Source organism: Helobdella robusta (genome assembly GCF_000326865.2).
Source record: "Helobdella robusta unplaced genomic scaffold HELROscaffold_4, whole genome shotgun sequence".
Taxonomy (NCBI): Eukaryota; Metazoa; Annelida; class Clitellata; order Rhynchobdellida; family Glossiphoniidae; genus Helobdella; species Helobdella robusta.
In genome coordinates, this window is record NW_008704902.1 from 67,957 (window position 1) to 89,362 (window position 21,406).

Consider the following 21,406-nt stretch of genomic DNA (forward strand, 5'->3'; position numbering starts at 1 on the left):
CACTGGCACAAAAACATACATTTTCAAACTTCTTAATTTTCCAAGTAGATTCAACTTTTTCTTGATTCTTGTCCAACATTGAACTCATTCTCACTGAAATTGTCTTGTTTGGCTTAATTCTAGCTTTACCCTTCAAAAGATAAATCCGTCTAGCCATCAAAATCATGAGCAAAAGAATTTTTTAAATTTTCGGTATATAAAAAACCATCAAAGTTTGACAATCAAAAAATTTGTTAAAATTTGTCAAATTTGTTGGACATCATATTAGCAATGTACTGCAACTTTCATTATTCAAAAAAAATTTAAACGAATGGTTGAATTTCTATTATACTGGGGTACTTGATAACAACAAACCAAACAACAATTAATCGAGTGAACTTTTATCGTCAGATATATACAAATCGCGAGAAACACAACTTGGTGACCATTCAATTTGACCAGTCAGCCAACAGACAACCTCTTTTCACACACACACACACACACACACACACACACACACACACACACACACACACACACACACACACACACACACAAACACACAGACAGACAGACAAACATAAATCATTCACAAATAAATAAACAGCGAAAAACCTTCAGATGAAGTTTCAAATGTTTCTTCCTATTGAAGATCTCTTGTTGTTCCATCCATTCTCTGTGGTACTTCAACTCCAACAGGTCTTGTAACATGGTTTTCGTCATCGATGTTGTTGTTTGGTCTTTCGCAACGTGGCGAGGTTTGCTGGTGATAAAAATTTTCAAATATGTTTCACCATATTATTTATATTTTCGAAAAATTGTTTTGAAATTTTAAAAGTTAGATGTGAAAAGCTTGTCTAAGCAAAAAAAAATGACAAAACTTTTCTGACTTAAGCAAATCATTGAAGAGAAAGAAACGCATGAAAAAAACTTAAAGCTGTCAACGCAGAACAATGTGACACATGCAATTATGTAGGAGCCAACTTTACAAGTTTTACAAAATAAATCGTCATCTTTCAGTTATGAAGAAAACCTCAAAAATTGAAAAGTCTTTTATAAAAAGTTGAGATAAGCCTGGGAAGAAAATGCATTAATGCTCCAAAGAACTTGATAATATTCAGAAAAATATTCATAATATTAAGAGACCTTTAGAACGAAAAATAAAAGAAAAAAATAACATAAAATTTTCAAGTAATTTTTTGTAAAAGAAAAATAAAACTGAGATAAAATCTCGTAAAAAAGAAAAGGACAAGTCCAGGAAAAAAGTGAAGATGGAGTGAAAGAAAGATAAGAACAAGCGAAAGAATGAAGACAAGTTGAAAGTACTTTGTAAGCAGGTCTGTGCATGTCAGAGTGCCGTCGTTGGAGAATTCTTAAAGAGATCAAAAAATATGACGTGAAAAATTCAAATTTAAAAAAAAATATTTTTTGAATTTAAAATTTTATAATATGATAACGCAAAGTAGGCACATATCAGTTTCAAATATGCAAGGTTTCATCTGTTTCTTCGCACCAAAAATTTTGCCATTTTCGAATTTATTATTATTTTTATTTTTAATAGTGTTGTAGTGCTTGTCCTCGTTGTCAACCTTCTTTTGATCATCGATATCCAGCCAGTTCAAAGCTGGAAAAAGGAAACAGTTTTAAAATTTTTTCACGGAAGTATAAATTTTTAATATTACGAGTAAAAATTAAACCATAATTTTTAACGATGATAATAATTTGTAAAAATTAATTTTATTATTATTTTATGATTATTATTTTCATTATTTTTCACGATGTTTGTTTTGCTTTCAAGTTTAACTTTTTTATTCTTAGAACTTAACCAGCAAAGTCAAACTCCGCACATATGGCGCAAATATATCACACATCAGAATCAATAATTGAAATTTTTTTATTTTCATAAAAGTTCTCTAAATTAAAAATAAAAATAAAAGAGAAAAAACATGGCGAACCCGAGGCAACATCAGAAAGTTTGGTGGGGCCGGGTCTGCCGTACACCACATTACCACCATGATAACTGTTTGAACTATAACCTCTTGGTTTAGATTTACCCAACTCACTCTATCTAAGAAAGAATTTTAAATATTTATAAAAAAAACTTTCAAATTGCAATCAATTTCAAAATGAAAGTCATTAAAATTTTTGAGTTTTCAGACTGAAATTTTCCTAGATCTTGAATGAACAAGTGTACATCATTAAACAACTATTCAAAATAGTTTATTAAAAAATTTTGAAAATCAGAACGCATTTATCTATTGAGAAAATATTCTATTTATGAGTTTTTTCCCATTATAACAAAATTGCAAAAATCCAAAGAATCGATTTGAAATTTGCAGAGAAAGCCTTACTGAACCTTAATGAGGATTTCATTGGATAACATGCTTTTCCTCTTGACTCCGAGATTTCCCGTAAGTGTGTTTCTGTATTTTATCATTCTTTCTTCCCTCTGGAATGATCATACAAAAATTCATCGGTATTATAAAATATAATTGTATTAATTTTATTTTTAGTGAGAACAATCAGACAAAAATACACATACTAATTATGAACCATATTTTAAAAGATATTCTAAAATATGTACCTATTTAGTATCAAAAATACACTAAATAAATAAATAAAGAAAGAAAGTACATTTAAAAACAAAATATATCTGAGTAAGTAACACAAATTTGCAAAAAATTCTGAACTGCTAAAATACCCGTTGCTATGGAAACCGTAGCTATGGAAACCTAATTGTAGAAATATAATTAGAGGAATGCAAAGACATTTAAATGCATTTTATTTTCTTTTTTGAAATTGATAATTATTTCAATATAATGATGAAGTTTCATTGTAATACTGAAGATATTTGCCATAAAATATAAATAAATGTGTTATTGCGGGTGGGTGGGTGTGCTTCCGTGCTTGTGTATGTATGTGTGTGTGTGTGTGTGGTGTGTTTGTCATATATATAGAATATAACATTATGTTATATTCTATATATATGATGTGTGTTTTCGTGTGTGTCTGTGCGCGCGTGCGTGTGTGTCGGATTCGCGGAAAATTGAATTAAACATCTTGAAAACTTTTTCTCCAGTAAATTTTTTGCTATTTTTTAAAATTTAATTTTCAAAATTTTTCAAGCCTTTAAAAATAGTTTCTTATTTGTTGCCATTTAAAAATTAATTAGTGAGAAAGTTTAATCGTTAGGAGGAATTGGATTGACAAAATGAATCTAATGCTGATTATTTTTTTAAACAATTCAATCCAACAAACTCAAAAAACAATCATACTGACGAACTATACAAAGCAATGAAATGGTTTCAAAGTATAAAAGTCGGATGATTCGGAAGTTTTAATAAAATTTTTAGCAAACTTCCAGTCAAATAAATGATGGAACATACCCTAAAACTCTAATTCTTGGGTAACATTGGTTTGCAAGACATTCAAATATATTCAGAGACGTATAACTGTCTTAATCAAGCCATCAATCATTGGTATGTCAAGAGGAAGGATTAGCGAGCGAAAGCAGAGTGGAAAAAATTTGCAGAGCGAACAGTTTTTCGGTTTTGAGGACTTTTTAAGATAATTTTTATTTTCAAAGAATGAGTACCTGCAGTGCGTTTGAGCTTTATGTTTTTAATTGTACTGGAATATTAATCGCTTTTCTAGAAACATTCATCCAAATTCATTTTGTTTTATTATTAACCAGTGGTCATTTATTTCAAAAATTCATTAGATGAACTATTTTCATAAATAACAAAATAAAAATTTTCAGTTCGGTAAATTATTTCTTCTCCCAACTTCTAAAAATAAATTTTAAAAATGGAAAAAATGCTGAAAACTTCCTCTATTCATTTGCTCGATGACGAACGCCCATTTACATCAGGCACTAATTGCTCCATTTGTTCACAAAATTACTTGCAAACAGACTGGCAGGCAAGAACGTTCGCTCCTACCTTCCTTCATGAAATAATCGCCACTCACATCCTTTTTGTCTCTCTTCGCTCACACTTTCATTAATTCACCTGCCGTTCATTCATTCGTACATTCGATCATTCATTCATTCATTCGTCCGTCCACACGTTCGTTCATTCATCCATCCATTCATTTTTATTCTAACAAGGCAGCAAGCGACGTCGGCAGCTTATGAAGACGAAGACGTTCGTTGTGAAATGTACACAAATTTCTGTGTACTGTGCAGTTGTGTTGTGTGCACATGTGTGTGCGTGTGCGCGTGCCCGTGTGTGTGTGCATGTGTAATGCGTGTATGTACATAATATCAGTGGCTAGTTCACTCATAGAGTTATTTGTTCTTTCATCTTTTTGTCCGTTCATACATTTATTCATTTGGTCTTCATTCATTCATGCACTTATTCACTCAATTATTTCGATTTCGTCATAATCTTTCATTTGTTTAATCAATCCTTCACTCATTTAACAATATTTTAATCATTCACAATGTTTTACAAAATCAATCCGTTCATTATTCATTCATTTACTTCTTCGTTCGTTCGTTTGTTTGTTCGTTCGTTCTTTCGTTCATGGATTCGTGCGACTCTCAGTTCATTCATTCTCTCGTTCATTCATCCGTTTACGTGCATTCAATTATTTTATTATTTTTTCCTTCTATCTTTCCCATCACTCCAACATTTAGTCCGTCGTTCAGGGAATTATGAAGCACGTGATGCCAGGTGTATGCCTCTTACCTCTTCGTCATTCCCATTATTTGAAGATTACGAAGAAATAATACTATTATGATTACTTATATTTGAACGTTATTGCCGTATAAACTCAATGTTAGCTATTCCATTATGGTACAACTTCACATGTGATGTGCGTGTATCAAGAAATAAATTTCCAGAACACAAGCATCACATGAAAGTCTCAGCCAATCAAACGTCGATTATATCTTTTGTAAGAAAAGTTATTCACAAATATAAATATCAGAATGTTGAAAAAATATAAATGATATAATGAAAAACGAAAACAGGTAAATTATTTAGAGTTAGCTGTAGGTACAAAATGTTTCATGATTGTCTTACGATGGCTTACGATTGTAAGATGGCTTACGATGCACTCTGCCTCAGATGATGTTCCCGCCAAAATAGAAACATCAACTTTAGCAAGACAGCTGATGTACGCCACTTGTATATCCATATACACAAACAGACAAACACACAAAAACATACTCATACACTACACATACATCTACACAAACATACAAACAAAAAAATACACATACATATACACAAATAAGCGTTGTTTTAATAGGCGATAAATGTTTTTATCATTTGTCGATGATAATGAGTGCATATTGTTGTTGATGATGACGATGATGATGATAATGATGATGATGATTTAGGTGATGATGATGATTTAGATGATGATGAGGCATCACGTGATTTGACACGATCAAGATAGAATTGAAGATGAAAGGAGAAGAAAACATGAGATGTCACGGACGCATCAGGTCCTGTTAGCCTTGTAATCTTTCAACCTCCTCTCGCATATATTAAATCAGATATTCATCTCAATTTTTTTTCAAACAGGAAAAATGTGTTTGCATCGGATGGAAATGGAAATTCACGCAAATTGAGTTGGAAAAATTGTTGACATAATTTCTAATGCGACTTCTTCACGATTATCCGAATGACTTCGAGTTTCCATGAATTCCCCGCAGATTTAAAAATGTTTACCCAATGGCGCTTGTCAGCTGATGCACGCACGCACACATACACACGCACAAGCATGCACACACACACGAAGCTACACAGATGGGCACGACATATTCAAACAGAGTTAGAAGAAAAAAACAAGTGTGTATGTACAAGAATATAAAAAAAATACCTATTTTTGTAAAAAAAAATATAAAGACCTGCAAGAATACTGCACATAAGAGCCAGCTTGAAAAATGTAACCGTACTCATATGAAGAAAACATCAATAGATGATTTGCAAATGAAACAATGGTAGAAAGTTACATGCAATTATATGGATAGGTCCAAATATTTGACGTGACATGTTGCATCATTAATATGAAAGCAAAATAAAATGAACGGATGTACATTGAACTCTATACGCAAATTTTTCTGTTTCAAACTTATAAATTTGCAACACTAGGCACGTAACGTCACATGTGTAAAACAATAGACCCAAAAAGTATTTATCTATACGAGTATGAATTTATGCGCAAAATAAAATATGCAGATGCGTGCAGGTGAACGTAGGTAGGCAGGTCTTAAGTGTGAGCGAAAATAAAGATGAACGTGTGTGGGATGTTTATTCATCCAGCCAACATACAAAGAATTACTAAATATATTGTGGATTTACACGTCTTTGCTATGCTTCTTGTTTATGCTATTTTGTTTTGTCGTTTCGGCGGTGCTGTTGGCGTTTTTATTATTGTTGCTGTCATTAATGTCCTATTCAGATGCTATAGTAGATTCGAATTGTGTCATTTCAAATTGTTGTTGATGTTGATAATTGTTGATGACGAAGAAGATCTTGATGTTAACTTTGTTAATATCTTTGATGGTATTGCTGCCTGATGCTGCTGCTGTTGATGTCGTTGTTGTTGTTGTTGTTGTTAATGTTGTTGCTGTTGAAAAGTTATTAATGTTGTTCTGGTGGTCATTTTTGCTGAAATTTTGTTCTCGACGGGATCATTGGATTAGTTGATTTGTCGTTTTTATTACCGATGCTGTTGTTGTTGCTGTTGTTGTTGCTGTTGCTTTTAATGTTGTTGTTGTTGATGTTGTTGTTGTTGTTGCTGTTAATGTTGTTGTTGTTGTTGTCATTAAACTGTTGTTGTTATTGATGTTGTTTCTTTTGATGTTTTTATTGTTAATGTCATTATTGTTGATGTTGTTTACCTATATTACATGATGCTGTTTTTTTTGAAAATGTGATTAATTCAGCGTGAAATGTAATGAAGCAATCATACAATGATAATGAAACTAATTTTAAAATCATCGCTGACGATGATAATTTTAACGGTAAAGGACGATGACGAAAATGATAACGATGATGATGGTGGTGAGGATGATGATGATACTGATGATGAAGATTATGATGAAATTAATAATTATAATGGTAACGATAATGTTGTTCTCATCTCATGATAATGATGACGACAATGATGATGACGACGACGACGATGATGATAATATTGTTGATGATAGTGATGATGGTGAAAACTATGACGATGATGATGATGATGAGGTGTGCATGGCGTTCATGAAAAGATATTGAAAATCTTTCAACTTAAAATTACACGATGAAAACATTTTGTTGTTGTTGAGGTTGTTGGTCTTGTTCGCGTTGCTGTGATTGTTATTAATGTCGGCGCTCTTTTTGCTTTTGTTGTTGTTCTCATAATTGCTATTTAGCGTAATGACAGTATTGATAATGGTAATGTTAATTACTGATGATAATGCTAAAGTCTTGCTGATGGTAATGTTAATGTCTTGATGTTATAATGTTAAAGATGGTTATATTTTTCTTTGTTCTCTTGCATCTTTGCTACTGCCAGTAAAATGTAAATATTTAAGTAATGCTAGATAAGTATAACAAAATGACATTGATGATTTGAGAGGAACAACAACGATAAGTGAAAAAATTTTGTCGATTTTGAATGAAATTCATGTTGAGTTGCTTCAATAAAAAAAAATTTCGGTCAGTTTGGCTGTGGATGAAATTAATTTTAACGGTACGGGTATAATTCAACATTGTTGTTGTTTTCATGTCAAGTGGTTATGAAGTTTTAGGAATTGTTTACCAAAATTTTAAAATTTATCAAAAGACAAGTATTTTTTTTGTTCCATAGAAAAAATTTTATTTTTCAGGAGCTTTTTGTTCTTAATTTTTATTTGCGTATAAAAATGCATTCAAATATAATTATCAAATTAATCATTTTCTTGAATTAGAGCTGAAGTAGGCGTATGCACACGTACTCACAAACAGAAGAAAAAATTGAATAAATATATGCAATTATAAATAATTATAAATACACAAACTCACAGTTATAATATAAGATGTAAAAGTACACTAAATAAACACTAAACAAACTTAACAAACCACAATGATGTGTGTGTGTGTGTGTTAGGTGCGTATGTGTGTGTGCACGTGTATTTATCAAGCAATATAAGCGTATTTTGTATTTATGTACTGTATATAATTTGAATTTATTTGTATGAAACTAGTAAAACCATTCATTTACTCCTTTGTTTGTGGTTTGTAAAGTTGGTTTGATGTACTTTTATTTATTTTCCACTTTTATATAGTTTTCACAGGATAATTTAGATAATGTGAAAAGATTAGTCAAAGCTGATATAGCACCACACACCAAACTATGATGCAAAAAAACAATGTCTGACACATACAAACCAAACCATAAAAACCGTTCCTGTATGTATTATTACTAAATATTAAAAGTAGTAATAATAGGAAAGGTATAGCAAAAAAATGCTAACAAAATATATGTAGGTAGAGATACAAAAAAATTTTTAAACAAAGAATAAATACAAAAATTTTTCTGGTAGTTTTGCATGCTTTAGGGAGATTTTTAACTTTATGGAATAGGATATGTTTTGTTTCACAAATTATTTTTGACTTTTTTAGTTTTATATTTTCAAGTTTTTTGGTATTTTTTCAGTTGTAGAAAGGAGAAATTGAATAAAGTTAATAAAAACGTAATAAGATATATAGATAAATATATAGTATTTATGTACTTATATATAAATACATATTGTTATATATATATATATATATATATATATACATATATATATATATATATATATGTGTGTGTGTGTGTGTGTGTTTGTGTGTGTGTTTGTATATCAATATAGGTGTGTGCTCGTGTGTGTCTGTGTTTCTGTGTGTGTATATGTTTCAAAATAAAATTTTCTGCTTCCAATTTAAATTTCCAGTTAATTATTACGTTGAAAATTTCAATTATAAAACTTGACAGTTTTTGAAAAATTTAATTTGGTTCACCTAAGTAAATTGTTTTTCTCGTTCATATTTAATTTTTTCTAAATATATTTATTAAATTTATATATATATCTATGTGTGTTTGTTTGTTTGTTTGTTAGGGTCTGTTTGTTTGTTTGTGTGTCTGTGTTTGTTTGTCACAACAATATACAACAACACTAAAAAACAACAGCTACAACATCAAAAACAATAGCAAGACATTAACTCGATGTGATCATTCTAAGTGGAAAGACAAACTCATCATGCTGATACATGGTATACAAACATGTAAACAAGATAACAATGCAAGTTATGTGATGTCGTCATCATCATCGTCTTCATGATCATTCTCTAAACATTTTCATCACCGAGCAAATTCATATAATTTACAAATTAACACTTTTATTCTTACATCGCAATTGTACCAAAAAACTATTAGTGGGTTGATACAGCACCAGTGAAATAACTCTCTCCCTCTCTTTCTCTTTCTCTCTCTCTCTCTCTTTCTTACACATACACCACACAAACATACACACACACACATACATACACACATACATACACACACGCATACACACACACATTTAGCCAACTGTCCTTCTTCACTTTCTCTCTCTTTTTTTTACACACACACCACACAAACAAACACACACACACACACAAACACACACACACAAACACAAACACACAATCATCCATCTGTCAACACTCTGACATCATTCCAATCAATTTGACAACAACATTTACAACGACATTGTCAATACTCTCGTCATGAATAACTCTCTAATCTTAATCATAATTATTTTCTGTATAATAATATTTATTTAACTTTTTTAAAAGAAGCGTTATAATTACTGTTTATTTGTCGTTTTTGGTTATGATTTGTGCAAAGTACTTAATTCGTAATAATCTCAATTCACCTTGATTTTGTAGTAATAATTTTTTTTTTAATAAATAAATTAATTATCATTAACATTAAAGTTGAAATGAAACATCTATAGATCGCTTAATTGTAAAAAAAGTTTCCAACTTCCACTACCACTCTTTTACCTTACATTCTGTTGTTGTGTCAGTTTCATCATCTTCTTCTTCTTCTTCTTCTTATTATTATTATTGTTATTCTCATTTATTTAAATGCCTATAAAATGTTTATTATTTTTTTTATTATTTATTATATTTATCATTTATTCATGAAGATATATAAATTTATATGAGAGCATGCGTTTGCTTCCACACTAGCTGACCATCTTACCTGCCGACTATATATATATATATATATAGATATAGATATATATATATATATATATACACGCACACTTATATATGTGTATAAATATCTAATTTATATAGTATAAATCCGTTTATATATTATATAAATATATATATATATTTATACAAACAAATATGTATGTAGGCATATGAACAATACATACGTGTATCTATAAATTAAAAAGGACAATTATAAAATATTTGACTTCATTATCTTCTACATTTTTGAGAAAATTTTCAAACTTTCAAACAAAACACGTTTCACTAAATAAGAAAAATCTTAACGCGCTATACCACATTCAATTCCAATTCTTTCCAGTTAACAAACATTACACACATTCTGTCCATCCCCTATTTGCATACGCACGCACACTCCGTGCAAATGCAACTTAACAAGCCACTCGAGAGAGAGAAAGAATCTTAACTCCATTTCATGATACTCTGTCCTGCCAACTAGCAAGATATTTTTTTTAAATTAATTGTGAAAATCTTTTTAATTGTTACAAATATATAATTTGTCGATAATAAAATAACTGTAATACATAGTTGCAATAATATATAGCTGTGTACTGTTAATGTTTGTTATAATAGTAACCGTTTAGCCACGTATAAACATTCATTCGTTTGTTTTATTGATTGCCAATTGCGTTGGTTTTATATCAGTCGAACATATTAAACAGAAAATACTTCAAAAATAATTATTAACTGATAGTTTGCCGAACGAACTGCTGCTTCTACTTTTGAAATTATCTTTGAAGTTTTTTTTCTATCAACGAAACGCAAATATTTCATTGAAAAAATGGTTAGTCCAACATTTTTTTTTACAAATTAGTGAGTTTCATATTATGTTCATTTTTTGTAATTGTTTCAAAAATTTTAAACGCTTTCAAGAATTTAAAATGAATTTGTTGGCATAATATTTTTTATTCATACTCATCTTTTGCCTATAATTTATAAATTGATAAGTATTTTTTTAATAATCGGTAGCTGAAATGGATGAGTAAATATACATTTTTTGAAAAATTATCTTTATGTTTTTAAAAAAACAAAAAAAAAATAATACTCAGCTGAAGTTACGACAGATATTTTTCTTAACATTTTTAGGATAAAAATAATGCAGTGCACAGGCGAAACAGCAGCGGTAACGAGGAGGAAGTGATTTATAAAGTCTTGCAAGGACAGTTGCTTCTGAGACGCCCGAGGCCAGCGTACATATAAAAAGCTCTTTTTCTCCTCTTGTTTTTGTCGACGGAAAGTAAAAAAGTTGTTGGAATTTTTCGCGTTTTGAATGGCAGTCTAGGAGCATTTTTAATGAAAGCCAAAATGTGAACCATAGAATAGTTGTGTTATATTATGCTGAAAATGTTTACAAGCTTAGAATGTAAGGGCCATAAAAAAATAAGAACGGAGAGACATAAAAAAACGAAAAAATATTTTTATAATTATTAAATTGGTGAAAACCTAGATTTACACAACGTTGAAAAAATTTTAAAAATTTTTATTCAATTACTTGAGAAAATTTTTGCGAGAATATAATTGGTTTTCCTTTGCAAAATTCATTATTTGACAAAAAAATCTCAAAGTCTACGCGCGAGAAAGATAGAGCTATAAAATAAGACACTTGCAATGTTGAATTAATTTTTAAATAAATGTCTCAAACAAAACTTTTTAAAAATTATGTTTCTTATTATTTTATATAATAAATAAATTTTATTTATATCAATTTTATTTATATCAATACTAATTTTTGCACAGTATTTAAAAAAAAATCAAATATGACAAAACAAACGATCAACACACACATTAAACAAACGATGAATTGTTGTTCTGTGTCAAATCAACAATTACAACAATCACAAATTTAATTGCAAATATTTGTTCTTTTAAAAATAAATTCCAAATAATAGAAAATTTACATGAAAATGAGAATTAATGTAATCAATATGGGCATGTTATTTCAGGTCACGCCATACACAACACAACACACACTTGAGAATGTTCTAACATTGGTTCAATGCAATGCATGCCTACAATTTAACACAAACACAACCAAATATGAGTGAAACAAAAGTTTAAAAATATAAAAGCACACAAAAAAGCAAAGATAGTCATAGAAAAAAAATAGGAATAATGCTAGAGATAGAAGGAAATACAGATGCAATGATAAAAGAAACGCACGCAAACAATAATTCATTAGATTAGCGTTTCGTTGCAAGCTAAATAAACTGCCTGCATGCATACATACACAGCATCCTATTTTTATATTTTCATCTTTATTTCATTTGCCTTTTCTAGATTTATGTGTGTTATTTTTGTTATTTTTTTTGTTTTCAATCATTTTTATTTGTTGAGGCAGATGTTAAAAACTTTTGGTTAAACGTATTCGTCATAGTTTTTCAATTACTCCGTAAAAAAAATACTTTACTATGTTGAACGTATAAATACAATTCTAAATAACTTTGTATGACATTGTAAACTTTGTATCCATATACTTCCATACTTTTGACATATTTTCATACTTATATATATATATATATATATATATATATATATATATATATATATATATATATATATATATATATATATATACATACTTAAAATACATACATAATAATATACATATTTTTGTATGTGCGTGCGTGCCGAAGGAAAAGTCTTCCAAAATGTCCATTGCTCACGGGATCATCTCATGAATTTTTGTTACCTTGGCTGCAGCGCAAACTTGCTTCCGTATGCATTTGTATGCCTTCGGATGCAATCATAAGGTTGTGCGTGATACTTTTGTCTGCATTTTTATACTCTTGTACGCATTTACTTGCGTTTCTCTGTTTTTGTATGTTTTTCTACGCTCTGGCTTCTGTATGCTTTTTTATGATTTTGCGTGCAAACACACGTATCATGCGATTTTATAAGTTTCAACATGTTGCTGTACATTTGTATAACGTTGTGTGCATTCATGCAATCATAACATTTAGTTTGAATTTGCGTTTTCATGTGTTCAGTGACAGGGGCGCATCTGGGAAGGGGATTCCCTTTTGAGCAGTGTTATTATCACAAGTCAGTAAAACTTAGTTATTAGACAGGTAAACCCCGTTTTTAAGAACAAAATTGACCAAAATTGAAGGGATAAGGAAAAAAGTAGCAGCTAATTTTAGTCACAATTGGAACATTTGGTTACTTTTTTAGCTCCTCGCCTAATTTCAAAATTTTACAATTTTGACACTCCGTCACCTTGTCTAGATTTGCCACTGTTTGGTGGTGCAAGTTTTTAAGTTTGTATAATTTGTATTTTAGATTTTATGTGCTTGAAGTCATCTGCGCGCACATGTGTTCTTTATTGCATGTTGTACGTAGTCTTACAAGGAGTACAAAGTTACTTAGACACATCAGTACACACCATCTCATTCACCGTTTAATTCATAAACGCATTCAAATGTAAATAATGAGAAAAAATCTATTTTTACGAACATGAAATGTATTGATTGTAAAGAGATGAGACCAACCAACATACGGTCTTTGCGTTCATGTACGTCAGCATTCTGCACACCAGTACATACGTTTCTCATGTATTTATGTATATATATTTCTTTGTTATTTCATGTATATATAATTTTTTGTTTTTGCCTATTTCAATATTTAAATACGTGAAACTTAATTTATTTAACGTTTGTATAGTTATGAATACAACACATACATACTTACGTGTACATACAAAAGTTTATAAAGTATTTAAAAGTTTGTTTGTGTTATAAATTTTTTTCATTCTAATGATGATTAAAATGTAGGTCTTCTCCCATCCACGTGTGCTTACAACATCCTTGAAAACATTCGAGTACTTTTATTTCTAAATGACATAAACGAACTTCGTTAGCGAGTAAGTCTGCATTCGTACTGATGGAAATGTAGTAATTTGGGCGGGCTTCATTCAGTTCAGTTGAGTTCAAACATTTTTTTAATGCTTCTTAGTTCCATTGGATTGTGTTTCAATCGTTTGCGAATGAAAACCGCCCATTAAATTGATTTTTTCGTTTCGCTTATCTATATTTTTTCTCAGTATAAGTTTTTTTTTTATAATAACCAACAAAAAACAAAAAAAGGACATAAAAAGGCAAGTAAGAAAAAAAATGTGGTTGGATGTTGGATCTGTTTCATTTCATGGAAATATCAATGTAAGTAACTGAACGATGAATGGGGAAATAATTGGAAGATAAATGAATAAAAAGTTTATTATATAAAAATTCAACTAGTAAGATTTCCAATTTGTGTCTAAAATCAAGTCCCTTAAATATCTGACAAACATATTCAAGCATATTTTGTTGACGAATAATAGTTTTCATTTATTACAACTACCAGATAATGTAATATGAATTGCATTTAACAGAAATGATGCAACAAAGGAACTTAGAACAAGAAGGCAAAAGCGCGCAAATTATTGATTACTAGATTTCTTCATCTCTCCTTGTTTAACCTAAAAACGTGTGCACATGAGATATATAAGAGAAAAGCATGCAACGATGTACACAACTACATGGCTGCATGTTAACCATGGATGTTGTTGTTGTATTTGTACGTTCGACTGAGGTTCGCTAACAAATGTAATTCACATGAACATATGTTCACATATCATTCAACATATGTTACTGTCATCTTGAGAGGGTGCCGTTGTATTGTACCTATGTTATGTTTGTTTATATGTACATCTGAATTGTTGTTATACATTGCACGCTCAGGCAAATTTAGATTCACACAAACGGACATTAATACGTGAAATTGAACACGACATCATGAAACATGAGTGAGACAGCAAACATGCAAACAAACACGTTCACACAAATCCACAACTACTAACATTTATTTTTAAATTCCATTGCTTTCTTAGTATTGTTTATTTTGTACGGAATCTTCGTTATATCTTGAATACATTTTGAAATACTTATTCAAATTATTGAAATAAGTAACAAAACAATTTTTAAAATTTATAATTATTTGTATTTATAAGATGTTTTCTTCCGCAAAATATCCATCACCAGCTTACTTAATAACTTGAAAAATGTAGAGTTTAAAATGAAAGAGCAGTGGGATGCATATAATGAAACATTCGCTCACAACCCATGCTCACATTGTTATGAAGCAACAACTTTTTCAACATAACGCTTGCGACCAAATGTGTTTCAAATATTCATGGTCACATTTATTTAAAAAAAAACACGCTACATACATACAAACAAACAAGAGCAAACAAGAAATGTCATCAAAAACATATCAACAATCATAGTAACAAACATACATACATACATACAAACAAACAAACAAACAAACATGCATACATTTGTACAACCTTCAGTCGTCTCATTGTTTATTGATTGAGACTTGTGTGCATGTTAATTGCATCTAACGTTAAAAAGACCAGTCGAACGCATTCATGCATGCGTGCATACGTGCGTGAGTGCGTGCGTGTTTGTTCGTACGTAGGTTTGCATGCATACTCAAGTTTGTGTCTGCATTTTTCATACTCGCGTGAGAACATGAAAGGTGCGTATACGAGTTGACGCATTTTATGCATGCCAGGACATGCCAGACTCTAAATTAAACAGCGCTTGTTTATTGTGTAACTTTATTTATATGTACGCATGAATATATCTATGCGTGCATATATATATATATATATATATATATATATATATATATATATATATATATGGATAGATAGAGAGAGAAAGAGAAAGAGAGAGAAATTTTAAAAACAGAAATACCAAGATTTTAACTTAGTACAAAAACTCCAGCTCCAATAGCAATGAAAAATTTGTTTCCACTGGTAAAAAACACGTTAACAATAGAAGCACAAAATTGTTAAAAACCCAAACATTCCTAACGATGAAATTTTTATAAAAACAAATAATATCATTTATAATTACAAATAAAGACATTTTTTCATCATTTTAGAGATTATTGTTCAAAGCAAACTGATTGCGGATAAACAAAATATTGTGATTTTGAAATTTTGAGGAAAAAATAGTACACGCACAAAACAAACGAATGACAAAATCTGATTCACCTCGTAATTGGAAACTTTCAAATTAACACAGACATATGATGAAACATTTCGTACAAAATTGTATTTAGGAAGAATCAGAAGCAAAAACGCAGAGATGGGTGAATATAATTGAGAGTTATAAGCGTAGAAAGAAGAAAAATAATCGCTTGAATCACCACAAAACATAGAAAGTTCTTTTCAGACAAATTCGAAAAATCACAAGTATTTGGCAAAAAACATAAGTTAACAATACTATAATCGTTGATTTTATGAAATCTCATTTGCAAACCAACAAATCAAGATCATAAAAATCTTATCTTTAAGCATAATAAATTGTTGTAATGTACAAGAAAAAAAATCTTCCTAACGATGTGCTGCCTAAACCTGGACGCCCATTTTCTCTCCAACTTATTATCCAACAAGTTTTCCATTATGTGCCGAAAGTTGTAGCAAGTTGTAGAAAAAAAGTTTTTTTAAACCAGGCCCTACAATTTTGTTTAGTCTTTTAAGCTTTTTGAATTTTCGAACGAGAAAATTTTTGTCCATCCTTATTTTGTAGATTGATGATTAACAATAATGGATCAGAGGAATTCGAGACTTTACGTTCTAAGAAATATTTGATGAAGTCTGTATTCGATAAATAGACGATATTTGGCCATTGATCAATTCCCTGGTACTGTAGATATGGTTGGTTAGTTTTCTGAATATTTCAACTGTAAACTTTTTATTAGAAACTATTACTTTGATGGTGTTTCTTTTGCTGCTTTCTGAACGAATGCTATCGGAACCGGGTTGTGGTATGGCGTATACCATTGTGGTATGGCGATGTTGATTCTTGTGATTTCACTTTTAAAATCAGAATTTTGTGCAACTATGTTGCTGCAAAAAAAGATGTTTGTTTATTGTCGATGTCAACATGAGACAATTTTTTGGCGTTTTTTAGAAATGGAGTTCATGTCTGTACTCTTTGAAAACTACAGCGTTTGCATTTGAAATTTGAAAAACCGCTCAGTGTTATTTTTCTCAAAACTCAAGCAGAAGGTTTAAAATCCTTCATTACCTAGAACAATTGTGCATCAATCGGTCACTGGTTTTTTTGAATATCTTCAAGGATATTTTCGAATGGAGATGTTTGATTGGTGACATGCGTTGACTGGGATCAAATGCAAAAGAATCCCATCTGTCGCATGCTACGTGCTTGAGGCATTGAGTTATGCGTATTCCCGTACACAATGTCTGTGTTCTTTATATCCAGCAGAATTTGTAAAAAAAAATAATATCAATATTAGTTGTAAGTTTCCAAAAACAAACAATCACATTATATTGATTTAAACTTGCGCGAACCTCGGGAAAGTTTAAGCTCATATTTTACAAACAAACTTAGAAAAACTCACATACACATAGACACTCACAAACACACTCATACAAATAGACATACACACACGTTAAAACCAAAACATGATGAATGATACTGAAGAGTCAAACATCGAGTAACAAATGGTTGAACACTTTGATCTGTCGTTGGTTGCACACGATGGCATTCAGTTGAATATTCTCCATCCCACAAACTCGCAGGAACCGCTGTAACAAGCCTGAAATGTGATTTGTCGCAAAAAAAAATGTTCTCTACTCTCACCTGATCTAACACTAATTAATTCACATATTGAGACTATCGCTTGGTGTTTTATTCAAATTTGTATCAATATTTGTATCAATTTTCAATATTTCTATCATTTCCTGTAGTTTCAACGTCACTTACACACATTCACACACAAAACAGCGTATACTAACTCCCAAAAATAGAAAATTTTTCAAAGTGAGTTTTTTTTTATGAAAAATTACGTCTGCAGAGTTTATTGTCAGTAGCAGCAACTGTTTAATGTCACAATGGAAGTTTTCCATGTTTATTTTTCTTTTTTTGTTTCTTTATATTTTCTGGCTGTTTAGCTAATTGCATTTTGCTGTTTATATTTTTATCTTTATTAGCATCGTTAAATTAATGGAGTTTTAACAATTTTTAAATTTCTATTTATATTTTTTTTTGCTTGCCAGAGTCAAAAATTTTCGGCGGAACAACTCGAAGGTTGGTGGGTTTGTTTGTTTGTAGTGGCTGTTGTTTGTTTGTATGTTTGTTTGTATGTTTGTATGTTTGTATGTTTGTTTGTTTGTATGTTTGTTTGTATGCTTGTTTGCTTGTTGTTCGTTCGTTTGTATCATTGTTTGATTGTTATATATTTTATGTTTCTTTTTCCTTTTCATGTTTGTTCGATTGATGTGTATGTGCTTTTGTATATGTGTCTGTAAAGTGTGCATGTAGTAAATTTGCTCTGGGTTTTATATAAATGTTTGTATGGTGAAAATTTTTTCGTATTCTTGTTTGATGCAAATGTTGGTATAATTTTGATTTATTTCTGTGATTGCGTATTTCATGTATTGATCTTTTTATCTTTTTTTTTCTCCCTTGTCTTCAGAATTTGCATTTATATTCATAAATGTCTTTCAGTTTGTATTAATAATGGTACGTTAGTGTGTGTGTGTGTGTGTGTGTGTGTGTGTGTGTGTGTGTGTGTGTGTGTGTGTGTGTGTGTGTGGTTGGTTGGTTGGTTAAGGTGGTCGTCTGGTAGTCTAAATGCTAATTTATATCAATATATATATGAGTTTATCTGGGCTCATGTTTGTAAGTATTTATAAACCTGTGTATGTTTCTCTCTTTTTCTCTCTCTCCCTCTCTCTCTTTATTTTTCTTTCTTTAGAAAAAATAGATAAGAAGAAATGGAATAATTGCATTGGCGAGTTACTGAAAGCAGCCGCTGCATATATATCATACTCCTCTTCTTAAGTAGCCTGTAATATTTTTCAAAACTTTTAAAATTCAAGTTTAAAAAATAATTCCAAGTAAGTATAAGCCAGGCACGTGTGTGTCTCTGCATGTGTGTGTGTGTTGTGTGTGTGTGTGGTGTGTGTGTGTGTGTATACGTTTATAAATTATCCATGTTTTAACGTGGAATAATGGATATATAATAGAACCTTGCCTATATTTAGATTAATTGCCTACAATATTTACCTAAATAGAGCAATGTATTTTTGACGTGCATGATGCTTCTTCACCTTCTCCACGCAAATGTTTGTAGTGTATTTTGGGTGATTTGTTGCGGGATGTTTATGTATTTATCCGCTAATACACGCATAAGAATACGCACATACTAATATGCTGATACTATTATAATACGCACTTTATTACACTTCACACACACACACACACACACACACACACTCACACACACACAAATACACATTACACAATATACAATACTCTATACACGTATATACACAAATGATAATAACTCCATAAAAGGTCTATTAAAAGTTTCGCGCCATGTTTCTATGCGTTCCCATATTGTTTCTGCTGCAGTTGTTAACGTGGTTGAAATAAGTATCGTATGATGAAATATGAAGCGATGATGTTATGGTGGTCTGTTTTGTGGTGATGATGCTGAAGATGATGAAGATGACGATGATGACGATGATGATGATGGCGGTAGTGATGATGAGGATGATGATGATGAGGACAATGACAATTGTGATGATGATAATGGTGATGATGATAATGATAATGTTGATGACGATGATGAGATGATGATGACGATTGTGATGGAGTTTATGATACTAAGTTTGATGACAACGATAGTGATGTTGATAACGGTAATGAATATGATAATATTGGTGATGATATTGATGATCTGGATGTTAATGGTGATGATGGTTGAGGATGGATATATTGGCCATTTATTTTAAATAATAAAATATCTGTGATAATAAAAAAGACATGTTAATAATGTTGTCAATGATAAATGTTGATGCTAAAAGAAATATGGTAGGAAAGAGATGATGGAAAAATGATGATGAATATATATATATACATCTATGTACACATATATGCATACATCTTTGTTAAAGAATGATGATGGAAGAATGATGATGAAGAAATGATGGTGATAACTTGATAATGATTACAAGAATGAAAAGTGTTAATGATGTTTCTAATGGGCTTGATTTATGAGAAAGTGAAGATGTAGAAAGAGGGTGATGTGCAGCAACGGTGACGATGATTGTGATGATGGTGATGGTGATGATGGTGATGATGGTGATGATGGCGATGATGATGATGAATATGGTGATGATGATGAGGAGAAGGAGAATGATGACGATGATTGATGATGGTGATAATGAGAACAATCGTGATGATAAATTTGTCATGGCGTTTTAATATTTCAAAAAAGATGACAACAATGAAAATATTTCTATATGATAACATTGATAAATGTTATTTTTTCAGCATAATGTTCTTCATTTATTCATCTTCTCTATTTTGTTTCCATCTGTCATTCTATATTTAACTCTTTTTTGCATTTTTTTTTCATTCAGTTTTATTATTTTTTTCAATTTCATTGTTTGGTCATTTTCCTTCTCTCTTTCCCAATTTTATTTACTGTCACATTTTTTTTATTTTGCTTATTCTCGATTCACTGTTGGAGTTTTTTTCCAACATTCTTAGTTTTTCAAGTACAAATATACACATACACGTTTGTTTGCACACAAAAAAACCAAAAAAAAGCACAAACAAGCACACACTGTTAACAAACAACACGACACACACACAAACAAACAAACACACACACGCGCGCACACACACATGCACATAATATATGTCAAACACTCTTCCGTCTAAGCTAAATACACGGTAGATAAAAAAAAATCTATCCATCTAACAATGCAAGGCGACAGCTTGTATGCATCCATAGGTAAGGTAAGAAGGTAGCCAGCTTTAATGTGTGCATCTTTTGTATGTCTGTTTGTTATGTTTGTGTGTATGTCTGTTTGTATGTTCGTATGTTTATATGTTTGTTTGTATGTATGTTAGTATTTTTGTTTGTATGATTGATTGCAGTGTGGTCTGCTTGAGGGTTTGTATATTTAGTTTTATTACTGCCTCTAGGTGCGACTGTTGAATGTTTGCATTTGTATGCTGCATGCATGTCTATGTCTATGTTGCATGCATGTCTATGTTTGTTTGTGATGGGTATGATGTACCTCTTTACGTGTTTGTGTGTAAAACTGAGCAGTTATAAGCATTGTGTGAACGTATCTATGTTTCTGGCAAGAT

The 21,406-nt window shown here is 30.6% G+C and overlaps 1 protein-coding gene across 1 annotated transcript; it reads right to left on the reverse strand.

Annotated features, from left to right (window-relative positions):
• Nucleotides 1-1,421: 1,421 nt before the first annotated feature.
• On the reverse strand, nt 1,422-2,416 carry HELRODRAFT_162031 (hypothetical protein; the record flags this gene model as incomplete). Its single annotated transcript, XM_009024359.1, has 3 exons — nt 1,422-1,603; nt 1,935-2,043; nt 2,336-2,416. 3 exons carry the CDS (start codon nt 2,414-2,416, stop codon nt 1,422-1,424), a joined length of 372 nt encoding a protein of 123 aa, XP_009022607.1.
• Between the last annotated feature and the right edge of the window lie 18,990 nt (nt 2,417-21,406).